At 46.8% G+C, this 25,340-nt stretch overlaps 1 protein-coding gene and 1 pseudogene across 9 annotated transcripts in view; both read right to left on the bottom strand.

Moving 5' to 3' along the window:
* Positions 1-433: 433 nt before the first annotated feature.
* The window catches only part of LOC310779878 (calcium/calmodulin-dependent protein kinase type II delta chain), a 133,253-nt gene continuing 108,346 nt past the window's right edge, over positions 434-25,340 (bottom strand). For all 8 annotated transcript variants that reach the window (XM_083640381.1, XM_083640383.1, XM_083640384.1 and 5 more), the window contains 4 exons: positions 11,559-11,634; positions 11,333-11,427; positions 10,447-10,678; positions 434-2,969 (listed from right to left, as the gene is read on the bottom strand). In XM_083640381.1, coding sequence (XP_083496507.1) covers positions 2,966-2,969; positions 10,447-10,678; positions 11,333-11,427; positions 11,559-11,634 — 407 coding nt within the window. In that variant the 3' untranslated portion in view covers positions 434-2,965. The remainder of the gene's footprint in view (positions 2,970-10,446; positions 10,679-11,332; positions 11,428-11,558; positions 11,635-25,340) is intronic.
* On the bottom strand, positions 16,849-18,351 carry LOC310780243 (kelch repeat and BTB domain-containing protein 13 pseudogene; annotated as a pseudogene). Its single transcript has one exon. The product of its transcript is annotated as a kelch repeat and BTB domain-containing protein 13 pseudogene (transcript).

The raw sequence follows: 25,340 nt of genomic DNA, 5'->3' as shown, positions 1-25,340 counted from the left end.
TGCTCCACCCTCTGCCGATCTGGGGAGAGCCGAAACTGGCTCCATGCTTCCTCCGAGACATGGGCAGTAGCCAGCCGCTTTTCACCTGACAGGGCAAGCTTCACCGGTAGGACATAGCACGTGGGAGGATCACGCTATTCCAACGAGTTCCCCTACCTCCGGACCACATCAGCAACCAGGATATTGCATGTTTTGGTGAGAGGTTCCTATATGAAGGGAACCCCCAGGGGGCACGGGGAGAACATGCAAACTCTACACAGAAAGGCCCTTTTGACGACCCCACCATGGGCGGCGGGCACGCACTCCTTCAGCGCTCACAGCGTCCCAGGTGGGAATCGAACCCAGGACCTTCTAGCTGTGAGGCGACAGCGCTTACCACTGCGCCACCGTGCCCGAGACAGGAGAGCATTGACGAGCACCAAGACATTTGGCAGAAATCACACATTTTATTCAATATTTCTTAAACATACATCAGTGTTCTCCCATCATGGTGACACTATACACCAGTGTACCATTGGGAATTTCAATGCGTCTTAGAAAGATAAATCTAAGTGTGGTGGGGGAAAATGATTGAACAAAACATACATTTTGTATGTGAATAACGGGGAACTGGAGGGACGACTGCATCAATGTCACAATATAAAAAGTAAACAAACACAAAATACAACCGATAAGTCACATAATTACTTCCTTATGAAAATATGATTTGACTTTAAAAGCGTTCCAAGAGGAAGTATTACATTTATACAATATATCTATAGTTTACATTCTATCGTTTTCTGCAGTGATGGAGGCAAACACAGACATGAGTGAAAACATATTCAGGTTTTTTCATTCCCTTTTTACACATGTAGTTAAAATGCCTGCTTGATACTTAGTAGCGACAGCAAACAAGATTAGTAAAATTCGCCAACTCAGTTCAAATGGATACTCCCAAGATGATATAGCAATTTACATCAATCACCAAAAATATATAAATCACTGAAACAAAAGCATGTGTCTAGTTTTTATAATGTCAATTCTGAAAAGAGAAGGAAAAAAAACACAAGATAGGCTAAGTGATATATTGGTCATTGTGCCAAAAAGGAAAAATATCACAATAGCTGATGAGTCCTCTTTGTAAGTTAAAAAGAAAAAACTGTCACTACATGACTGGAAGGTTTCAAATACTGGTTCAGCAGCCCATTCAAAAATAGAGTCGTTCTCCTTTAGCCTTCTAGCCACAGATAGAAATACCGGGCTCTTTTGAAAACCATGTACCGTATACTTAAAGTTATAATCTGGAAGATTTCAGTTTTCTTGTCCCCGACACCTATGCCATGAGCAGTAATTGCAGGTGAGATCCAAACAGTGGATTGCATATGGGACATGGAGGTTTCGCCCCCCCCCCACCCCCCACCCTCTCCTTAATGCATTCAAGTTGGTCAGTGGGGGCGGTAATGCAACACTTGGATGCCAACCGCCACACAACTCAAAAGAAGAAGTTGGTCAGCAGTGAGTTATTATGGATCCCACTGGAGATTGCTGACACGTGGGCGGCTGGGTGTGTGTGTGTGCGGGAGATTTGAGCTGTCAAAAGGGCACAAAAGTCTCACTCCTGGCCACTCCCAGTACTTGACTGCTGCATAGGCGGGTGCAGGGTGTGTTCTGCCCAAATCTCCAGTGGGATCATAACGCGGAAACAGCAACTTGTTCCTACTCCGCCTACGTTCGTATATATACATACATATATATAAATATATATATACATATATATATACACACACACATCTATATATATATATGTATCAGGCGCCGACTGCATAATCGGGCACGTCGGGCAAATGCCCGGTGGCCTGGCCTGGAAAAAAAATAAAAATTGTGTGCCCGCAGTCAGGCCACTCACTGAACAGATGAGTGGCCTCAAATCTGGCTTCAAACAGCCCAAATTGGGCTTCAAACGGCCCAAATTTTTCACCACCGCCCTTCGGACGCGGGCACGCGCGTCGGCCCATATCGGCCTGGCCTGCTTGGAATCTAATGCCCGGCCTGAATTATGATCCCAGTCCGCCCTTGATATGTATATATGTGTGTGTGTGTGTTGCCCACAGACACAAGTTCATGAGAGATGCAAGGGCTTTCTTTCATCAATGGGCCATAGGCTCAATCACCATTGTGTTAACTCAGTTGGCGATATAGTGACTTTACTGACATTTATTTACATGAAAATCTTCTGGATTATCACTTTAAAACATATCTTTAAAAAAAGAGTAAAACAAAACATGCTGCAGGTGTTAAAGCTACTGGAAACCCAAATCCACAAGAACCTACCAATGCAATTTAGGATCTTATGTGAATAATAGTATAAGCATCTGAAAGTAATAGACATTAGTTTCAATCCAAATACTAAATATTGCCATTTAGGTTTTTGTACTGTTCTTGATATTGGGTTTGAAGTGGGCGTGGTTATGCTCCAGACTTATTACACAATAAGCTCCACGAACCAATCAGGATGAAGTGCTTCTACCCTGCAAATTAAAAACTTGAGCACTAGGAGCACTTCAGCAGACACACCTCCACAGTTTCAGAGCAGAGGAGACTACTTAGTTTTTCATGATTTGAAATGGAATTGTATATACTTGGCGACCTGTTTAATCATTAAAATTTGGCTGGGTGGTTAATAACACATTTTTCTGGGGTGTGACAAAGTCAAAACACATTTATTCTTAGTTTCCAGGGGTTTTAATATCCCATAATGAGGCTGTGAACAGAATACCACACATTCTCACTAGAAAATGATATCCTCAACATTTACAATATTTTCAGTCCAGCAGCGACGATATGTAAACAACACTCTGAGAGGGCGGAGATCTAGTGATGGACAAGGATCGGCTCAGGGATTTGATGGACACTTGGTAGGTGGGGCTTTGTGGTCAGCTGACTGCTGTAGGCTGGAGGGTATTGGCGGGGGTCAAAGGTCGTCCTCTCAACTGAAAGAGAGGGAACAGAAACAACATGGGCTTAAAAAAAAACACCTGACAAAACATCATCCAATCATATATGAGCAATATCAAGGAAATAGTAGCAAAAGGAAAGATCCAGAGCTACTAGAGGCCCCGTACGGGTCTCGGGTTGAGTAGACCCGTGAAGACCTCTACTATGTACTGTGTTGTAGAGATATCTACTGAAAGCAGCATTAGCAACAACTAGCCCGGGCCGTGCTTTCCTGTAATAACATTTGTACCTCAAGAGGCGCTAGTGAGTCACAATCAATCAATCAATCAATCAATCAGTTTAATACATGTCCCAGAAGGGCACTTTGGTTCACATCAGACAGTAGTGGAAATTACAACATCATTACTAATTTGATAGTAGTAATGAAGGCACACTTCAGAATTGAGATACATTACTAGTTTGAAAAAGTAATAAGGCACACTTCAATATTACACAATACATAAACATTTGTTGCATTATGTACAGATTCCAAAAGACCATCTACTGCCCTCAGCCGGGTCGCCGCATGCGCAGCGCCACCGTTGCACTAGCTCCTCAAACATCGCAAGTGGCTCGCTGTCATCAGCGCCAGATGGATGAATGTATCGGAGGAAGAGGGGGTGGGGGGGGGGGGGTGGATGATGCAAGAGCTGTCAGGGAACAAGGCGGGGGGTTTGGGGGGGGAAGAGCTCAGTTGTAGACGAAATATCAGGAGAGCTGCGTCCTTGGCAGTAGAGAGTCCAGATTAGGATAAAATGTTTTGGTTGCCTGGAATTCCTTTCACGTCACACAGACCAGGGTCACACAGACCAGAAAGTCAACAGCAGGTGTCAAGTCTCTGATTCCCAACTTAGTTCTTATTGCAGATCAGTGGAATTTCTATGATATATCACAGTTCAAATTCACTGACCGCCCGTCTCAATTTTCATGACGTCACAGCCTAGGGTCAATCGCTGTTGTCTTCCCGTATCCCGCGGCGAAAGATCCGTCTGGGCAGAGGGTGGGGGTTCCCCAGACCCCGCATTCTTCAGTTTAGTTGATTTGCGTTGAGAGACCAGCTTAGTAAATCCAATAAATCCATATTTGTCATTTCGAGTAGACTAATGCAAGTTTGCTCTGGGTGTTGTTGCAGGCAGAGGGAAAGAAGGGAGATAAGGGAGAGCGAGAAAGAAAAGCGACTGCCCTGTTCAAGTGCTGGATGCGACACTGTAGCGTCAACTCAACTCTGCCCTCAGTCCAGGAAGAAGAAGTAGAGCTGGACAGAGACTCCTGAAGCAGACATTTTGCTGCCATGGAATAAACTACCAAATCTATCAAATGGACACTAGTGAATGAAGCTTGAATAAACCACAAACTAGGATAGACCACCAAAATCGAAAGTTACGTATGTAACTACGGTTCTATGAATCCCGAATGACCGCCAGAGGCGGTGCTTAAGCACTGAATATTCCCCTTCGCGCATGCGCAGTTCGAGTATTGTATACCAACAATGTCACCTGTGACCCCCTGGATGACCGGACCGAGGTTATATCTTCCGGTGTCATCAGGGATCATTTCCTACAGAAACTTCTCGCGAGCACACGAGGATTCTGAGTGACAGAGCGCTCTGGCGGTCATTCGGGATTCATAGAACCGTAGTTACATACGTAACTTTCGTTCTATTTCATCCCTGCTGACCGCCAGAGGCGGTGCTTAAGCACTGAATGACTTATACCAGCAAAGTCACGAGGAATCCTGAGTACCCACCTCAATGAGTAGAATCAGAGGATTCTGGCACCAGGACCACGCCCAGTGGATGGGGAGTGGCAACATTCACCCGGTAGAACCTGGAGAAAGTGTCTGGTGACGCCCATGAGGCAGCAGCACATATGTCCCCCAGGGATACCCCTCTCAGGGCCGCCCATGATGTGGAGACACTCCTGGTAGAATGGCCCCTCACGCCGGATGGCAGGAGGCGGTTACTCGCCCCATAGGCATAGCTGATAGCGTCCACAATCCAGTGGGACAGACGCTGTTTGGAGAGAGCGCAACCTTTGTTAGGGCCACCATAACAGAGGAAGAGCTGTTCTGACTGTCGAATGCACATGGTAGCTGTAATATAGGCTCTCAGGGCCCGCACTGGGCACAGCAGTTCCCGCTTGTCCCCCCTCTCTCCTGGTGGGGGGTCAAATCGTGCAAGCCGTATTGGCTGGTTGAGGTGTGAGTGCGACAGCACCTTAGGGAGGAATGCTGTGTTTGGCCACAGAGTGACCCCCGAGCCATCTGAGTTCCACCTCAGACATGAGACACTGACAGACAGGGCGTGCAGCTCACTGACCCGCTTTGCTGAGGTAATGGCCAGGAGGAATGCAGTCTTGCATGACACCCACTTTAGCTCCGCCTGTGCCAAGGGCTCAAAGGGAGGCCTGCCTAGAGCATCCAGCACCAGGGGAAGGTCCCATGCTGGGATTCTCGGGGCTCTTGGAGGATGCAACCTCTGAGCCCCCTTCAGGAAGAGGGACACCAGACTGTGGCTCCCCACTGTGCCATTGTCGACTCTGGCATGTCGACACGATATTGCCGCTACGTACACCTTCAGGGTAGCAGGAGCCCGGCCTTTGTCCAGGAGGGACTGCAGGAACTCAAGGATAGTAGGCACAGAACAATGTACTGGGTCCTCGCTCCGACCCATACACCAGTTGTAAAACAGCTTCCATCTGTTGTCGTACTGCAGACGAGTGGATGGCGCCCTTGCATTCATTATAGTATGCCTGACAGGGTCTACACAGCTGCTGAGTAGTGGTTCGGGCCCTCCAGCAGCCAAACGCACAGCTGGAGGCGTTGGGGATTGGGATGTCAGATCTGACCTTCCAGTTGGGACAGGAGATCTCTCCTGTCGGGGAGGCGCCATGGAGCGCTGCGACAGTCTGTGCAGCAAAGGGAACCATGTCCTCCCTGGCCAGAAGGGGGCCACCAACAGAATCCTGTGCCCCTCCTGAAGAACTCTCTGAAGTACTAGCCGAATCAGAGGAAGCGGTGGGAAGGCATATAGAAGACCCTCTGGCCAAGGATGAGCCAGTGCATCCTGGCCCAGAGGGCTGGTTGTCTCCGCTAAGGAGAACCATAGAGGGCAGTGAGTCGACACCTCTGAGGCGAAGAGGTCCACCTCTGCTCTGCCGAAGCGGCTCCAGACTGTGTGCACCACCTCTGGGTTGAGGCACCACTCCCCTGATGGAGGCTTTTGACGGGAGAGGAAGTCTGCCAAGTGGTTCTGCTTTCCCGGTAGATATATTGCCCGTAGGCTGATCAGGCGGGGGGCCGCCCATGTCAGGAGGTCCCTTGACACTTGCAGCAGCCGTGCAGACTTGGTTCCCCCCTGATGGTTTATATGATAGACGGTCGAGGTGTTGTCTGACCGAATGAGGACGTGCCTGCCTCTCAGGTATGGCAGGAATTTCTTGAGAGCTAGGTGCACTGCTCGCAGCTCCAGCACATTGATGTGTCCGGCGCGGTCTTCCCCAGACCACTGCCCGCGAGCCGTCCTGCTCTGCCACACTGCACCCCATCCTGCGGGGCAGGCATCTGTGGTGACAGTCTCCCTGCGGGACGGGATGGAGCCCATAGGGACCCCCCTTGCCATATAGGCCCCGTCCCTCCACGGGGCTAGGGCGAGGAGACACTGCTGTGCCACTCTGACCTTTCTGTGTCTGTGCCGCTTGGCGTCCAAGCGGAAGCCGTTCAGCCACCTCTGCAGGGGGCGCAGCGACAGCAAGCCCAGCGGAACAACAGCTGCGATGGATGTCAGTTTGCCCAAGAGCCGAAGAAACGTGACGTAGGGCAACAGTCTTCCCCTTTGGAACCAGGGAAGAAGGCGTAGGATGTCGTCCACACGGTGTGGGGACGGACAGGCTGTCATAGTAACAGTGTTTAATGCTAACCCAATGAAGGTTGTGGTCTGAGATGGTTCTAGACAACTCTTTTCCATATTTACCTTGAGTCCTAGGTGGGACACGTGGGACAGGAGGCACCCTGTATCTTGGGCCACTTGAGCTCGGGATGGTGCGCAGACCAGCCAGTCGTCTAGGTACGGAAGGACCTTCATGCCCTGAGACTGCAGAGGTGCAAGCGCCGCTGCCACACATCTCGTGAACACCCGTGGGGAGAGAGAGAGCCCGAATGGCAGCACCCTGAACTGCCAGTGGTGGCCTCGATAGGCAAAGCGCAGAAACTGCCGGTGTTGATGGGCAATGGGGACATGAAAATAAGCGTCTTTCAGGTCTATGGATGTGAACCACTCTCCACGGGCTACAGTTCGCAGAACGTCTGCCGTGGTCAACATATGGAAGGGCATGACCTTCATGAACTTGTTGAGTTCCCTCAGGTCCAAGACTGGACGAAACCCGCCAGTCTTTTTCGGCACGAGGAAGTATGTCGAGTAGAACCCCCTGGGGTGCGACAGAGGGTCTACAGCCTCGATGGCGCCCTTGGCCAGGAGGGCAGCCAACTCCTGGTCTAAGGCTATGGCTTTCACCGGGTCGTTTATGATGGTAATTTTGACCCGGCTGGATGTTGGGGGCCGGCGTCGGAATTGAAGCTTGTACCCGTGGGTTAAGGTGGCAACCACCCATGGGTCTGAAGCATGAGCAGCCCAGTACCTGAGCTGCTGATGGAAAAAATATCCGACAGCCGGCCCCGCGGCTTCAATGTCCGCCCCGCCGGCCCCTAGGGGCCCTGAAGGGGGGACGGACAGGATCCGGGGCCCGAGGCCGATTGGAGGGCCGAAAGTCACGGCCCCGCCTCTGCGTGTACTGCTGAGGTTCACGACGGCTACTGATGTGCTCTGGTGGTGGAAAGTGGGCTCGGGGAGCAGCCGAGGGGCCCCTGGGCCTGGTGGGCGGAGGCATACGGCGAAGACCTGCCAGCTGCTGCCTGGTCTGCCCAGCCTGGATGGTTCGTTCCAGCGCTTCCTGTGCCGCTGACCCGAACATCTCTCCTGGCTCCACTGGGAGGCTACGGAGAGTCCTCCTCGACGCCTCAGTCAAATTAGACTGTGAAAGCCAGACTTGGCGACGAGTTTGGACCAGGATGGACATCATTCGTCCAATTTCCCTGGACATAAGGCCGAACGCCTCCAGTGACGCATCACAGAAGGCCACGGAGTCAGCATTCACATTGCCCTCCTGTAGTGAAGCAGAGAGGGCGAGCATGAGGTGTGACAGGGAGTTGCCTATACGACCGGCCCGAGCTCCCGCACCATAAGCCCTTGTGAGAAGGTCGTCAGTCATCCGACACTGGGGTCGGGGGCACCTAGCATCCCTTCGCAGAGCCTCATCGGGGGAAACAATGAGGGATGCGATGGCAGGCTCCATAGCTGGCATATGATCCAGGCCAACTCTTGCCGTGTCGTGCATGGCTGCCAGGGTTCGACCATCAGCAGAGAGACGGGAGCAAGCTCCAGTGTCCCTCCAACAGGCCTGCAACTCCCTTATGTAGTCCACTGAGTGAGGGACCTCAAAGGCAGTGGAGGCTGGCCTGCACCTGAAGAAGGCGCTTGCGGGAGCCGATTCCGCTTGCTGCGGTATGTCCATGCGTAGGTGATCTAGCGCCCTGCGCATGACCGTACGCATGGGGTGGTCCTCCGTCTCAGCCAGCGAACTGTGAGCGGAGGAATGGGAGCCCGGCCCTGAGGCCCGGGAGACCCCATCCAATGAGTCTTCCCCATAATCACGAAAGTGAGTCGCAGAAGCTGCCAGGGAGAGTGTATCCTCCTCTGGGGCAAGCGCCGGCTCTGAAGGGACACCAGGCTGGTGAGCCATGAGCATGGACCTCATCTGGGCCAGCTCAGCGGACAGCTGCTCCACCTTTGATGACAGCCCACTGCGGTCAGACTTCGTCTTTTTCTTGGAGGGTCCACCCGCAGCGGCCTCAGCCAGACGCTTAGAGCTCCTACGTTGGAGCGGAGACACTTGGCCCGATGGGGGGATGTCACCTTCGCCCATTGGGTGTTCCAGCTCTGCCAGTCTGACAGCCCTAGGCATGTAGCTGCAGTTCATGCATGGATTGTCCGACAGTGCCTCCCTCAGGTGCACAGGACCAAGGCACGCGGGGCAGAGATCATGGCCATCCTCTGGCTGCAGAGGAGCCTCACAGGATGTGCAATAATGTGCATTATCCATCATGGTGGCACCAGTTAGTAACACCGCCACACCGTCTAATGCACACCCTTCACAGTTAGCCCAGAGCGCGGACGCAACTGGTCCCTACTGTAGATGCTGTATGCTGGGGGGAGGGAGCGCGTACGCTGCCTATACCAGCAGGCAGCAGAGGCTTACTCCTACACAGTATATATATATACACACAATGTAATTAATTAATATATATATTAATTAATATTACTGTCACTAGCAGTGGTTATACCAAACAAAACAACATCTAAACTCATTCAAAATGAAAACACTACTCACAGCGCTGACGCTATAACGTTAGTGAACAGAATGAGACCATATACTGGGGGGAGGGAGCGCGTACGCTGCCTACACCAGCAGAGGCTATTTCTTTTTTTTTTTTTTTTTTTAACCACTCTTACAACGAAAAAACACTCATCATAGCGCTGAAGCTATAACGTTAATGACAAAATGAGGCCATATGCTGGGAAGAGGGAGCGCGCACGCAGCCTTCCCCAACAGAGGTTTATTCAAGTTACATAACAATAACGATAACCAATAACAACCGGGAAGCGCTAACGCAACCCCCACACTTGTAATGCCGGGAGGAGGCTGCGCAACGCAACACTCACCGGCAAGTCTGCAGCAGTAGGTATCGTTGAAGATACAGCTTTGCAAACAATTATGAAGTCACCTCACCTTGTCCGGAGAGGGAAGTGGAAAACACTGCCTTACCGGCGAAAGAACGCCGCAGCGTCCACCTGAACAAAAAATAACTCCTCTCATACGAGGAAGATATTTCCGTCGCAGCTCCTGGAGGGCGAACGTTCGCTGCTCCGACCAACAACGGCCGCGGAACTACTAGCAACGGAATGTACGTTTTAATATGAAGTATCTCGTAATGCTTTCAAAAGCACTCTGCGCGCGAGAAGTTGAAAAGGAAATGATCCCTGATGACACCGGAAGATATAACCTCGGTCCGGTCATCCAGGGGGTCACAGGTGACATTGTTGGTATACAATACTCGAACTGCGCATGCGCGAAGGGGAATATTCAGTGCTTAAGCACCGCCTCTGGCGGTCAGCAGGGATGAAATAGAACTGTGTTTTTAATTTTAATGGAGGGTGGTAGGAGGTGAAATGCTTCCCCGTATTTTAGTTGGAATCATGTGGCCAAATAATACACATTGTACCTTTGTACCAGGGGGGAAACACACCAGGGGGTCGAGCAGGATGGGGGGACCAGGTGAGGTGGAGGAGAGAGGGGGGCCAGGGGAGGTGGAGGAGAGAGAGAAAAAAAAAAAGAAGAGGATTGAGGGGAGTGAGCTTACTTGGCTGTGGGTACGGTGGGCGAGCCTGAGCGGTGGAAGTGGATGTTCTGCCACTTGCTGTCTCGGCGATGCCAGATGCGGGTCTCCTCTGACTGCATGGTGCGCGGCACGCCCAGCCCGTCCAGGTACTGCGTGAGGCGGATGTAGGCGATGCAGGCCGCCTCGTCGCCCATCAGGTGCACGTGCGGGTTGAGCAGGATGGTGTGGATAGGCTGCTTGCCCTTGGACAGAGCTGAGGGGAGAGGTGGAGAGAGATTAGACGAGGGTTGGTTACTGCGGAGGGTCCGCAACAAGCTCATCTCAAAAGATGAAACTCCGGACGCTGCAGTCAGTTCTGAGGCTGATTGGCTAATCGCTGCCGATTGTGCTCCCCCTGCGGACACCGGGCGGGTAGCGCATTTACCATAAAATGCCTTGGCTCTGAGGAGAGACTGGTCTTGTCTTGCCGTGAACACCGCACCCACCGCAGTAACCATAAATGAACCTTTAGGGAGCAGATGTGCTGATGGAAGTTGTGCAGTGTTTTCCTGAGGTTGGCCCTGTTGAAGTCCCCTGCAACAATAAGTGTGGTGTCTGGCTGCTTGGTCTCCTGCACGTTCATCGTCTGGCTGCTTGGTCTCCTGCATGTTCATCGTCTGGCCGCTTGGTCTCCTGCACGTTCATCGCTCGGTGGAGTTCCTCGAGCTATCTATGTCTATGTCGGCCTGAGCCCGCATTGGGGACCCCACATTGAGAACCACTGCTTTAGTCTAACCAAAATGAGATGCAACTCCCATTTGAAATAAATAAATACATAAATAAATAAATACATACATAAATAAATAAATAAATAAATAAATAAATAAATAAATAAATAAATACAAATAAAATAAAATATATTTTTTACCATTCTCAAAGTAGAAGCGGTGGAAGTCGGTGCCCTCCACCAGGTTCCCCAAGGCCTCAGGCTCAAACGATGTGAGTCCGGGATCACAGATTTTCCTGAAAACAAAGTACAGAGCATCACTGGAAAGCTTAGTTAGTACACATGGTATTGTAAATACAACTCTAGATTAGCATAAGCAGTTAAGCCCAGAAGAATAGGCACCAGTACAGGAAGCAATTGAACTCACGTGTAAGCCTCAAAGTCCCCGTTGTTGATGGCCTCGATCAGCTGCTCGGTGACTTTGATGATCTCCTGCTTACGGGCTGACAGAGAGAGTGAGAGAGAGAGAATTAGATTTGGCTGCACAGAAAGCGACAGCACCTGTCACAAGGTGATCAAAACCACAGAGAAATGTAAGGGGTGGACCAACATTGAACCGGAGCTAAACACCCACCCAAAGTCACAACCAGTTAACCAGTTAGTTAACTAAAACTAAATTAAAAACTAAAAGTAGGTGTGGAAAATAACATTCTAGTTAACTCAAATAAAAACACCAGACAAAACAACCAGACCTTGGGAAAAAAACACACACACTAAATGACACAATATTGTGTGCTTACAAAACAAAACTAAACTAAAAATATACAGAACATGTCTTTAGTTTTACTCTGTCAATTAGGTCAAATCTGTCAACACAACAAGCATTTATTTCCTGAATAAATCAATTTGCACACACACACGAGGAGGCATTGGTGCATTACGTTTATTGGGATGTCTACATGACTTAGTAACTTGCCTTCACAAAGTGTTTTGTTTGTATTGTAGCCCAATACCTATTCTGAAACTATTAAATCTGCCCCTGACAAATACCCCCCGTATTATAATAAAACGAAATAAAAAATGAAACTAATACTCAAACTGATAAAAACTCAAACTAAACATTTTTACACAATAAAAACGAGAATGAAAGTAGCAAACCCTCTCTGGAAACTAACTGAAACTAAACAGAATTGAAAAATTAAAATTAGGAGGGAAATAAAAATACTGTAAAAACTAGTGAAAAAACTATAATAAATCTGGTCACAACATCAGGAGATGGAGGGAGCGAGGTTCACAAGACATCGAAAAACACACACATGAAACACACTCAACACAAGAAAAGGACCTGAGCAATGACCGCGAGGGCTCCGGCCGGAACCGTGTCACGACATACAAATTACCTTTTGTGCTATGTAGGTCAGCTAGGAAACAATGAATGCAAAACAATAAAGAGTTGTGTACCGACATTTCATGTATGGAAATGTTAGCAGTATGAAGATATGTCAGTGGACTTGGGGTAAAAGCATGGTTAGAAAGGGTTAGATGATATATCGTTATTGTGATATGAGAGTAAATTGTCTTAGATTTTGAATATCGTGATATGTGTTGTCCTCTCCTGGTCCCCTGGTAAAGACTGCATTACACTAAAGTGATGTCATTTTCTGAACTTTCAAGACTATTCTAGCAGCTGTTATATTATTTGCCGTTAACCATCATCCATCCATCTATCTTCAACCAATTATCCGGGATCGGGTCGCGGAGGTAGCAGTTCCAGCAGGGGACCCTAAACTTCCCTTTCCCTGGCCACATTAAGCAGCTCTGACTGGGGGATCCCGAGGCGTTCTCAGGCCAGCGTGGAGATATCATCTCTCCACCTCGCCCTCGGTCTGCCCCGTGGTCTCCTCCCATCCGCCGGACGTGCCTGGAACACCTCCCTAGGGAGGTGACCAGGTGGCATCCTTACCAGATGCCCGAACCACCTCAACGGGCTCCTTTCTACGCGAAGGAGCAGCGGCTCTACTCAAGAGTCTCTCACAGATGACTGAGCTTCATCTCACCTTATCCCTAAGGGAGATGCCAGCCACCCTCCTGAGAAAACCCATTTCGGCCGCTTGTATCTGCAATCTCGTTCTTTCGGTCATGTCATCAAGACCCCGAGGTACTTGAACTCCTAGACCTTCACTTAGGGTAAGGACTCAATCCCTACCTGAACTTCCTGAAGTAGACAATCCACCGGTTTCTGGTTGAGAACCATGGCCTCAGATTTAGAGGTGCTGTTCCTGATCCCAGCCTTTTACCCACTTTGCCATTATACCCACATCACCGATGATTATTTATCACAAATCCTTGTGAAAGCACCAATAGTCATCCCTACAATATTGTTGCAATATCAATAGAGGTATTTGGTCAAGATTTGATTGTATCCATATCACCCAGCCCTACATCTCACATGTGGCTTTGACTTATACATGAAAAATTAGCCCACTTTGTAGAAATACAGACATACATATCACGTATCGCCATTCAGCCTAAACATACGAGATAGGATTTTTGGGCCATATCGCTCAGCCCTAACACAAACACACAGCAATACTGTCATTCATTCTCCTTTTCTTTCTTTCTTTTTTACCTTCAATAGCTGGATCTCCACTGGAATTTCCAGCCATCTGGACACTAACAAGGCCACTGCCTCTACCCAGCGACATCACAAATAAAAGCCAAACAGCTGACAGGCCAAAAATGTTCCCTGGCAAATGTCCCTTCCTCACTCCAAGGCCCTGGAAACACACGCAAGTGTTTTCAGTTTGGCTGATTAGACCTCTCAGGACAGTCTGGGCATGTACAGACATCTTAAATAGACCCTTTTCACAGGGGCCATTTTGTGTCGAAAAGGCAGAATAAACACAGCTACAAGCAAAACAGTAACGAGGGTTTCCAAATTCCAATCATGGAAGTTGGAAACCCTCATTAGTGTTTTGCTTGCACCTGTGTTTACCCTGCCTTTTCGACACAAAATGTCCCGGTGAGAAGGGTCTATTGACATCTCTGTGACACTCCTGCTGGTTTTATTGAACCTGTTAGGGTGGGTCAACTAATTTCTTTATGATTCTTATTACAGTAGTAGGAGTCCGCTAGTCTCTTAAAACAGACTGTCTCATCTACATCCGGCGAATGCAGCTATATACAGTCTGTACGTTACACCCCCAGAACATGCACAAGGAAGTTGGGAAAAAAACCTTCAGACTGGAAGGAAGTTTGACAAAATCCAACCAATCACGACACGTGTGTCCACGGAAAAAAAATCTGATTGGACTAATGAGCGGAAGACCTGCCTTAATATTTTTTTGATTGGACTAATGAGCGGAAAACCCGCCTTTCTGCTTCCCATTCCGGTTGGTGCATGATTCTCCCTCTAGAAGTACAGACGGTATGGCGGAAGCATTTGAAAATTGCGGAAGCCAACTCGTCTGTTCTAAGAGACTAGGAGTCCGCTGACCTCACAAATTCCCAGTATAGGCCATTTTCACAGCAGCCATTTTGAGTGTCAAAGCAGTGTAGACACAAGTCTAACATTAACAAATGTGATGTCACTCAGGCAGTTGTGATGTCATCAGTGATGTAGTATGAGCCGATGTTGCACAGTTGCATGCTGGCACCTAGGTGGGTGTCAGTCTGTCTGTGTGTCAGTCACGAATTCGGGAGCCCCAGAAAATCTCCCTCTTTTTCACAGCTCTATGTTGGCAGGCCCAATTCCCCCACATTCAAGGACCCAAAACAGCATCATTTGAGACACGGATCAATGTTAATGACTGTTACAACACAGAATTTTTATAATGAGAACTAGCAGCTTTACAGAAGCTCACAGACTGAGACCAACAATTAAAAAGAGAGAGGCTTGAATGTGTGAACACTTCTCAGCTGTGCTGTGTTAAACCCATTTACTAACATTAAGTAAAGAAAATATCAAAAGAACTTCAACTACTATTCTTGCACACATTATATAAATTTGAGCACTGTCAATGACCCTTATACAGTATGTCTATTTAAAAAAAAAAAATCAAGGCTTTGATTTTTCTCTCAAATTCACAAATCTTCAAGGATTTCAATGACCCGGAGGAACCCCGACAAACACACATACTGTAATTCAATCGCGATTTTTCTCTCTTTTTACCTTCAATAGCTTGATCTCCACTGGAATTGCCAGCTATCTGGACGCTAACAAGGCCACTGCCTCTTCCCAGTGACACCACAAACAAAAAGCAAACAGCTGACAGGCCAAACATGTTCGCTGGCAAGAGTCCCTTGTTCACTTCAGAGTGAACTGCCATCTGCAGGTGGGGTCAGGCAGGCTTAAAGCAGAACAGACAGTAGATACTGACAGGATAGAAAAACACCATACCTTCCTCTGATTGGCCCATTGATTTCGAAAAACACCATACCTGCCTCTGATTGGCTCATTGTTTTAGAAAGCCTTGACACAGCTAAAACACGAAGGGCAGTGTTAGTCTAAAAGTGCCCTTTGCTATTTGCAAAGAAATGTCTACATTGGGTGCACAAACGGTCAGGGTACTAACTAAAGTATAATCCGTTTTCCGTTTGAAACCAGAAAGGAAATACAGAGAAAAAAGGACCCATTCTCATTCAAATGGAAAAACGAAGCAATGCTATACTCACTGTAGCACAATGGGCAGGGATACATTTCTTCAAAGAGAAAGAGATGGTTACAGTGTTTTATAAGGTGCAATAGAGAGCTAACATCATCATAGATAAGCTGATACAGAGGCATGGTACAGTCAATTGTGGCACAGAGATGACATCACATGGGATTTTCTCTAACAACATTGATAATCCTTGATTGTCAACAAGGTCCCGACGGTGTAGTTCCTGAGTCCGAGCTGCTGACCTTCCCATGGAGGCAGTGTTGTATTCAAAGGCACTATATATCGATTCCAAGTCACGTCTCAAGTCTCCAGTGTTCGAGTTCGAGTCAAAGTCCAAGTCACCAAAGAAGAGTCTTGACTTGAGTCCTGGACTCATTTTCGGGACTTGTGACTGGACTTGTACTTGAGCACAGATGACTCAGACTTGGACTCGTGCATTCATGTATTCGGACTCAGAAGTTGGAGACTCGGACTTGTTAATTAATAAAAATAAAAATAAATGTTTTTTCTAATAAGCCCTAATAAGTCGGACTCGGCTCGGACTCTTCTTTGGTGACTCAGGTTTGACCACTGGGGCCTCGAGATATAGTTACTTGACTACAACACTGCTTATGCCAAATTAATAGGGCCTATTACAAACGAAAAACGAACAAAACTAAAAACTAAAAACAATCTGTTAAAAAAAGTCTTTATCAACTAACAAGTCCAAGAGCCGTCTTTATTTGTCACAAACACCGTGGCATGCACACACATGCACAGCGACCACACACACACAGAAAACTTATATTTTTATTAGTGATAAGTGATATCATCAGTGATTTATGATGATTTTTTGAGTGTGTCCTGGAGGCTTTTGGAGACCACTGTGTTCCAGACCAGGTGGGTCTAACTCCCATGGGTCCACTAGTGAAAATAGTTTTACAGGACTTGTTCAAACCCAATCTGTGAAATCTGTGCTGTACACACACATGCACAGCGACCACACACACACACACACACACACACACACGCTTTGGAGTTTGAATGCATGAATGCTCGAGTCCAAGTCATCAGTGCTCAATTCCAAGTCGAGTCAGGAGTCTTGTAAATGTGTCCAGGACTCGGACTGGAGTCCAACTGGACTGGACTACAACCCTGCATGGAGGGTACAGTGGCTTTAGGCAGCCTCAGCAGAAATGTGTAGATGGATCCAATCTTCCCAAAGCCGTTCATCTCCCTCTTGGTTTTCCACTTGTCCTCCTCTATAGAGTATTCTGTGGTGACCAGTCTGCTGAGTGTGAACACAGAGTCCCCTCTCACCACAGCAGTCAACAGAGCGCCTTTACTGTTCCCATACTGGCCTCGCATGGCTGTCCACTGGCAGGAGCTCAGGTTGTAGCAGTCCATCACACACAGCAAGAAGTCATCACAGGGCCCGTTGCGCATCACATACAAATTGTCCTCGTGGGCCACCATGCAGAGGCCATAGCTCTGTTGGCGGACGAGTGTTGTGAGCAGAAGCCACTGGTCCCTCTCAGGCACATACTCGTGTATCTCCGTAGCGCCCTGGCGCTTCCACAGACAGATGAAGATCCTACTCATGGCTTTAGTGGAAGCCAGAGAGGCTGCAGGGCAGGGAAGTGGAGAGGCAACACTCCATCTCCCATTAGAGACTCTGTACCTCTCCACAGAGGACATGGCTTTCTTGTTGTACTCTCCTCCTATGGCATAGAGGCAGCCCTCATGACCGATGAGTGTGAAGTTGTAGCGTAGCTGCTGGGGACCTGGGACTGTGGACCATGTGTTACCTGAAGGGTTATAGCAGAAACCAGTGTCTAGGACCTTTTTGCTGATGTCGTGCACCCCTCCGATGATGTAAAGTTTGTTGTCGAGGACAGCCACACCTGCCATCGTGGTGCTAGTGCTTAGAGGTAGATGAGTTAAGACCTTCCACTCTTTGTTTCCGTCGTCCAAATAGCAGACTGTCCTCTGGAAATCATGTAGCAGCTCCGTGGATGGTGAGTGGCTACAGACTGCCATGTAGCTACTTGGAGTAAGAGACTCTATGTATTCTACCAGCTTGCTCGGTAAGGTCTGAACATCTTCCTGAAGGTCTGAGTACATATCCCTGATGAACAAAGCTGAACGGTGGGAGAGCTCCCACACACCATAGGTGGCAGCTGTGTGGTACATGAGTAAACAGTTTTCAGAGTTGACGATGTTGACGAGGTGTTTAGTGAGAGCCTGCACCTGGAGAAATGCGGCACACTCGATGGCTTCCACAATCTGGTCACTGCCGAGCACGGGGCACTCGCCGTCCAGCACACGCAGCATCACAACGAAACCCAGCGTCCCCAGACACCTCAGACGGATCTCCTCCTGTTGGCATTCCCTCATTCCAGACTGGAACAGAGCTCTGAAGTAGTCACAGCTCTGTGTGAGAAGGGCTTTATCGACGACGAAAAGGCTGTCCTGTACCCTCACCGTCACGCTGGCCAGCAGCTTGTGCAGTCCTGGCTGCTCCGAGTCTGGACAGCTGCTGGACTCCATCAGCTCACTGCCATACTGTAGATCTTTCATTACAAGCCACAGCAAAATCACACCGAGAAATTAACAAAAGAAGACCTCACAACCTCAGATCTAATGATATCCATGGTGTTTCCTCTTGGTACCTTATTGTGGCAAATGGATTGGATATTCCCGATCCAGATCAGATGTAGCCTACTCACACCCCCCCCCTCCAAACCCCACAGCAGCGAGGACAGACTTGTCTATACATAGCAAGCGGACGTGTGCCAGATACAGTTGTAGTACAACATGATGACATGCGGCCAGAGGAGAAACCAGAGTTGAGCGGGTGAAAGAGGAGCTGCTTGATGTCATTTAATAAACCCCTCTGATGATTTATAGTTCTTTGTGTCTGCCAGGTTAGACAGCTGAGAGGGATTTGTCATTGGGTGGCTGGAAAAGTCAACTATAAGAATAGGTTGTTCGCTGAGGTCACATGTTATGCATGCCACTATTTCAGCAATCAGATAAAGACCTGGTGCCTCATGTATAAAACGGTGTGCATAGTTTCCACACTAAAAGGTCATATATATAGTGGGTCAGTGATTTATTCTTCCAACACTGGTATTTCTCAACTTCAATGCACATTACAGGCTGAGTTTGACTGTTCAAAACGTGTTTTCTTTTAACAAACCCCTACTGATTAAGAAAAAGTCTTGTAGTACAGTAGTATGCTGTTGAGCACCAGATCAGATTTTTTTGTTGCATTTGACCAATAATTGGTCTATGAGTTTCTTAGATGGGATACCAGAAAGTAGAGGAATTTAAGTAGCGCTTTGGCTTGATTGAAGGCCCACATCGATTCAGTAATAAAGAAAATCAACTGCAGCCTTGGACCAAAAATGGGATCTAGTCCATCAGTGTGGTTACAGATTCTAATGCAGCAATTTCATTGGATTCCAAATTAGTATGCGTGAATATGTTTTATTAGTAGTAGTATTAGCAGCTGCAGCAGTACAGTAGTACTAGTGGTAATGTAATGGTAGGAGCTGTATTAGTAGCAGCAGCAGTAGTAAACAAGATAAAAGCCATCAGCAATCTAAAAACAAAACTATGAGAATAAGCCTTCAGAGACCATATCAGTTTCCCCCTAATGTTGACACACTAAACACAGACCTTGCTCTCTGTCTATTTACTCTCTGAGCGTCAGCAAATCCCACTGAAAATCCTATTGCGTAAGTCCTGCCAGTGTTCACGTAACGTGGGCCGGTCATCCAGGTACAGTATATTAAGTAAGTATAAAGTCAAGTATATTTGGCAACTAATTTTAATTTATTTATTTACTTTTATCCATCGGAGAGGACGCCTCTCTCTCTCTCAACCCTCTCATACCTGTTCGTTCTGCTATTGCGAGAAGGCAGAGATACTCACAAGTCATGTTTTGCAAATTCAAGTCAAGTATAAGGATTTTTTTTCTATGCCTGAAAAGAATAGTTAAGGTTACTCGTAATACAGCTGGGTTTCTGAGATACTGCGTGGTCTAGCTGCCAAGTGCAGTATATAGTCGAGAACAGCAGTGCTTGCAATTTGTTTTTAATGCCGTTATCTCCAGATCACAAATTAATTTCATTATCTCAAGACAACAAAGCTCATGATCGAATTATCTTTTTTTTGCAAGCACGGCCGTTCTCAGCTTCCGTACTCCCTCAATCCAGATTAATATTGAAAAAAAAATTCAAAGAAGGAAAAGGACTCGTCTGGCCCAGAGGATCTGCTGAGCAGCAAAACAGAGTAGATTATGTAACAATGTTAAAGGATGTAATGTAACATTGTAAAGATACAGGTGAGACTGACAGCAGAGCGATGTGGCAGGGTAGAGAAGCAGATTTCTTTGTAAAAGGAGCCTCAGGGAGATACAGGGTTCCAAAAACACGCACAAATCGCTTGAGGAACAGTTTCTTCCCGCAGGCCACAAGACTCCTTAATATGCACAAATAGTGCAGTAGTCGTACCGCACCGTACTGCAGCTGCTACTATTACGGATGCCTAACGTTTAATTGTAAATTTAAGTGTATGTTTAATAAGGTGCCTAACGTTTAATTGTAAATTTAAGTGTATGTTTAATAAGGTACATGCTATTTGCACATGTATGTATAAAACGTCGAATTTGAAATGTCCGAACACGTCTAACGTATGCACATGACATGTGCACCTATGTGCAATGAATATGCCACTGTCGTATAAGCCACCGACTTGTCTTATTGCTTATTGATGCCTATTTCTTATTGCCTTATTGCTGTCTTATTGCTTATTGATGCCTATTTCTTAATGCCTATTACTTATTGCTTGTTGCCTATTTGTACTATGTCGTAAACGGAGTCCACTGCACAAGAATTTCACACGTGGTACTTGTACCATGAAGTGACAATAAAAATCTTGAATCTTGAATCTTGAATCTCATTTCTATTCTTCACCTTGTAGACAAAAGCAAGCAACAAATAGAACAGTGTAGCTCTGTTTCTATTTTGACGTGATGTTATCTTTGACACAAAGTACTTGAAAGGGAGCACTTTAGGTATCTACAGGTTAGTTATTTGTTTGACAAATGGAACTATTTAAAGTGGAGTAAAGTTTTATTTTTTATTTAGTCATAAGCGGTAGAGCGGTAAATTGCTTGATGTTGTTTACCAGTTTTCCTCTCTCAAGGATCAGTGCTACTCAATATGAAAAGCTGGTGTGGCTCTTTCTCGTCCGCTGCCAGTGGAATATTGTATTGTGCTGTGTTTGTAGAGTGGAAATAAGCCCTATTGAGACAGGCAGTGAGCGCCTGTGTCAGCTGTACAATAGTCTCTCCCTCTGGGCTCTTTCATTACAGTGTGGACAGGAAGATGGAGGATTGGCACGCATCCACTCTTACGTGCGCGCACACACGGGAGTACCAAAAGCTACACTAAGACAGACTTTCCTGGAATTGTACTTGACTATAGGTGTGGAACAACTGGTGTGAAAACCTTTGTGTAAAAGTAAAAGCACTTTGAATTGCCTTTGGGTATGAAATGTGGTTTAAAAAAAAACTTGCCTTGCCTAAATGAGTAAAGACATTTAAAAGGACTTCTAGCCCACTGTACTCTGCCCCTTGGCAAGGAGTCCAACACGTTTGCTTTACAGCATTCAAACAACAATCAAGTGCCATATTTGAAAAACAGCTGCAGCTCACAGGTGAACCACGGGCCACCAATCATCTGCAGTCAGCTCCTGAAGCGGCTTTTGAATCCCTCCTTTCCCCACCTCTTCACAGTCATTGGTTGGCTTTCCCCACCTCTTCACGGCCATTGGTTGGCTTCCCCCACCTCTTCACAGTCATTGGTTGGCCGAGGAGCAGCGACAATGTTTAATGCACCATGCGGTGTCGAGTTCAGTCAGTGAGAGGAAGCGCTCTGTGCGGTCAAGGCTATCCGACGTGCGTAAAATACCAAAATCCAGCTGTGTTTTATAGTCACCAAAATAGCCATTTTTCTGACGGCTATAAAGAGGCCCTGGGCGGATTGTGGTTGCTGACCGCCTCTTCAGCTACGGTCGCTCTGTGTGGACTTTTACTGGGGACGATGGACAAGGACAAACTGCCACTGCTGGAATCAGTCACCCTCCCATCCTGGGGTAAAAAAAACACTCACCTCTTTTGATCTACCTCCCCACATCATATTCTCCTGGCTCTTTCCTTCTTCTCCCCTGAAGAGGTGACTCACTGCAGGCACCAAGGAGAAGTGTAAGCACGCACATCACAAATTATAAGCTCTTAAACGGAACAGGGTGATGTATCTTTCTGTTTTATGTTTCCTTCTCTTATGGGCTCAAGCCCTGATGCTGAAACACTTGAATGACTCTGTCCTGGAGGAACAGGCTCCTTGAACAGTGATTGGGAACATTGCCAAAGATGTCACTGCGGCGGTGAGGAATATCCTCGCTCAGGGACCATGCATAGATCAATGTTAAAGTTACCCATTCCAATGATAACAGTCCTGTGTTTGATCAGCCCGCATATGTTGTGGATGGATTTAAATGCCACTGATCCTGATGAGGGCAACAATGGACAGGTAGTGTATTCTTTCAGTGGCGATGCCCCAGAGAGGATCCGGGAGCTCTCCTCCATAGATTCCAGAACAGGGGTCATAAAGATTCAGGGAGAAATGGACTACGAAGAGAGCACGATTATTGAAATTGATGTACAGGCGAAGGATCTAGGTCCCAATCCAATCCTCGGCCATTGTAAAGTCACAGTTAAAGTGCTTAACAAGAATGATAATTGGCCATCTATACTATAGGCTATGTGAATGTGAGACAGGGGGTCATCAGCGAGGCAGCACCCCCATTGGTCTGGTCCGTGTCACAGACAAGGACTCAGGCAGGAATGGGCAGCTTCAGTGCACAGTGCTGGGTGATGTCCCCTTTAAGCTGGAGGAGAACTATGAGAACTTCTACAGTACACAGTGGTGACAGACAGGCTGCTGGACAGAGAGGTGCAGAATGAGTACAATTTCACCACTGAGGTCAAAGACAATGGCATCCCTCCACTGAACATCCACTAAAAGTCTTTCACCATGAAGATTCTGGATGAGAATGACAATGCTCCTTGCTTCACCAAGTCTTTGTACCTCCTTCAGGTCCCAGAGAACAACATCCCCGGGGACTTGCTGGGTTCAGCCCACGACCCAGACCTAGGCAACAAAGGCACAGTGTCCTACAGCATTGTCGACTCTGACGTGAGTGGAAGGTGATGTCAACACCTACGTTAGTGAACGCTACTAACGGAGCCATCTATGTACTGCAAGATCCATCAACTATGACCAAATAAAATATTTTGACTTCAAGATCCTTGCTAAAGATGGCAGCTCGCCTCACTCACCTTGAGAGCAACACGACAGTACGCATCAGTGTTCTGGATGCGTACCATCACTGTTCTGCCACTACTCCAGAATGACCCACGTGCCTGGTCATTTATAGAGTGTCCAGTTCTTGTGTAATGCTTCATTCTAGAAATACTTAAATATAAGGAAAAGTGTCTGACAAGTGCTAAAAAAGTACAAAGGCACGAAAGAGCTACTCAAAGATTCAAAAGTAATTCGAATGTTAGTTCCCACTTATACTGTACATACACACTGAACTGTCAAAATGCCTATGACCAACGAGTATCAGTGTCTCAGCTTCACTAATGTTATTAAACAATCAAGAACATAAAATAATCAGTCCAGTCAACATTAGGCATGGGTCGATTTCCGGTTTTACCGGTTCGGTTCGGTATACGAGCCCAAACCGGTTTGATCACGTGCAAACCGAAAAAACCTAAAAAAAAAAAAAAAAAAAAAAAATTTTTTTTTTTTTTTTTTTTTTAAGTTTTTTTTTTTTTTTTTTTTGCCAGTCCATTCTGATTGCACTATTGTTCGTATTAGCCTCTTCTCAAGTTGCACTAGTAGGCAAAAGTCTTATTTTGTTTATTATGTTGATGTTTGAAGAAAAGTTAAGCTGAATAGTTATGAGAAATAAAAACAGTGTGTTGTTACAGTTAAAAGGTTCTGCTTATTTGTATTCAGTGTTCGTGCTGGTTGGCAGCATACCAGCTTAGAGGTGCATTATCGCCACCAACTGCAGCCGCTTTGATACGTTTTTTGGGGGAATATCGAACCGGTTTCAAAATGTTCAAACCGACCCATGCCTAGGCCCTATATTGTGTGAATTTGTGAGTTTTGAAGTTTATAAGGCAGCTCAGCTGTAAGCCAATCCATTCTGATTGCACTGCTTGTGTTTTTATTAGCCTTTTTCTCAAGTTGCACTATAGGCAGAAGTCTTATTTCATTTATTATTTTGATGTTTAGAAGAAAAGTTGAGCTGAATAGTTATGAGAAATAAATACAGGGTGTGTTTGTTACACAGGTGTCCTGCTTCTTTTTATTCAGTATCATTGCTGGTTGACAATACCAGCTTAGAGGTGTATTATCGCTATCAGGTGGACTGAAGTTGCACTACAGACAGTTATGGGCCACACTCGGGAGCCCTGCTTGGAAAAAAAAAAAAAAAAAAAAAAAAAAAAAAAAAAAAATTTAATTAAAAAAAAATCGGTATACCGGTTCGATCCGGTTTAGACAGCAATATCGAACCGGTTTTAAAATTTTCAAACCGACCCAGGCCTAGTCAACATATGCTTTCCCCAGCCTCTACAAGGTTGAATTCCCCATCTACCGTCACACGAACCAGCCATCTTTCCTGACCAATTCCTTCCCCTTATTAGAAACAAGTGATGTCATGGCAGCTTCTGACCTGCGGGTGGTGCTAGAAGACAGCGGTCCCCTGCGCTGAGAGGTGTGGTACAGCTGGACCTTGACAGAGCAGTCCCACAGGCATTTATCTTGTTTTAATGCTACATGAACTTAAAACAGAGGGTTTTCCACAGCATGCACATTTCAAAAAGGGAATCTGATGAGCTGGCAGACTTTGTAAGGCAGCATTGTCTGTGGTGTAAAGCTAAAATAATGTTTGAAAGCTTCAAATAATAACGTAATCATAAATATGATGTAATAAACGTAAACCTATCATAAGTGTATTTGTTAGTCATTTATGTTAATGTACTGTATGTATGTGTGTGTGTGTGTCAGGGTGGGAATTACACCCCCTACCTCCACCTGACACCCTGAGATCCCAAGGCCACCTTGGCAGTGCCCTGCTACCAGCCTGCTACTGTCAGTTGCTTTAAAAGCATCAGTGGTCTCAGTTTAATGTAGCCTGCCCTATGCAAAGAATGTGTAATTGGCTCATTTTAACACACATTTCAGAAAAATCGCTCTTTGTGCCCTGGCATGTTGCCTTGTGCCCTAATTGTTTTTTGTGACGCCGAAAGCCAGATGGCCTTGCCCCTAACATCACAAAATTCCCACCCTGGTGTGTGTGTGTGTGTGTGTGTGTGTGTGTGTGTGTACTAATAAATTTAAGATTAAGATGAGATGCAACTTTAATAATCCATGTGGGGAAATTTGCAATATAATAGAGCAAACTGAATTAAAATGGAATAT

The sequence above is a fragment of the Poromitra crassiceps genome (assembly GCF_964638095.1).
Source record: "Poromitra crassiceps genome assembly, chromosome: 7".
In the NCBI taxonomy this organism is placed as follows: Eukaryota; Metazoa; Chordata; class Actinopteri; order Beryciformes; family Melamphaidae; genus Poromitra; species Poromitra crassiceps.
The sequence above is the reverse complement of the archived record's forward strand: the minus strand, read 5'-3'. Positions and strand labels throughout refer to the sequence as shown.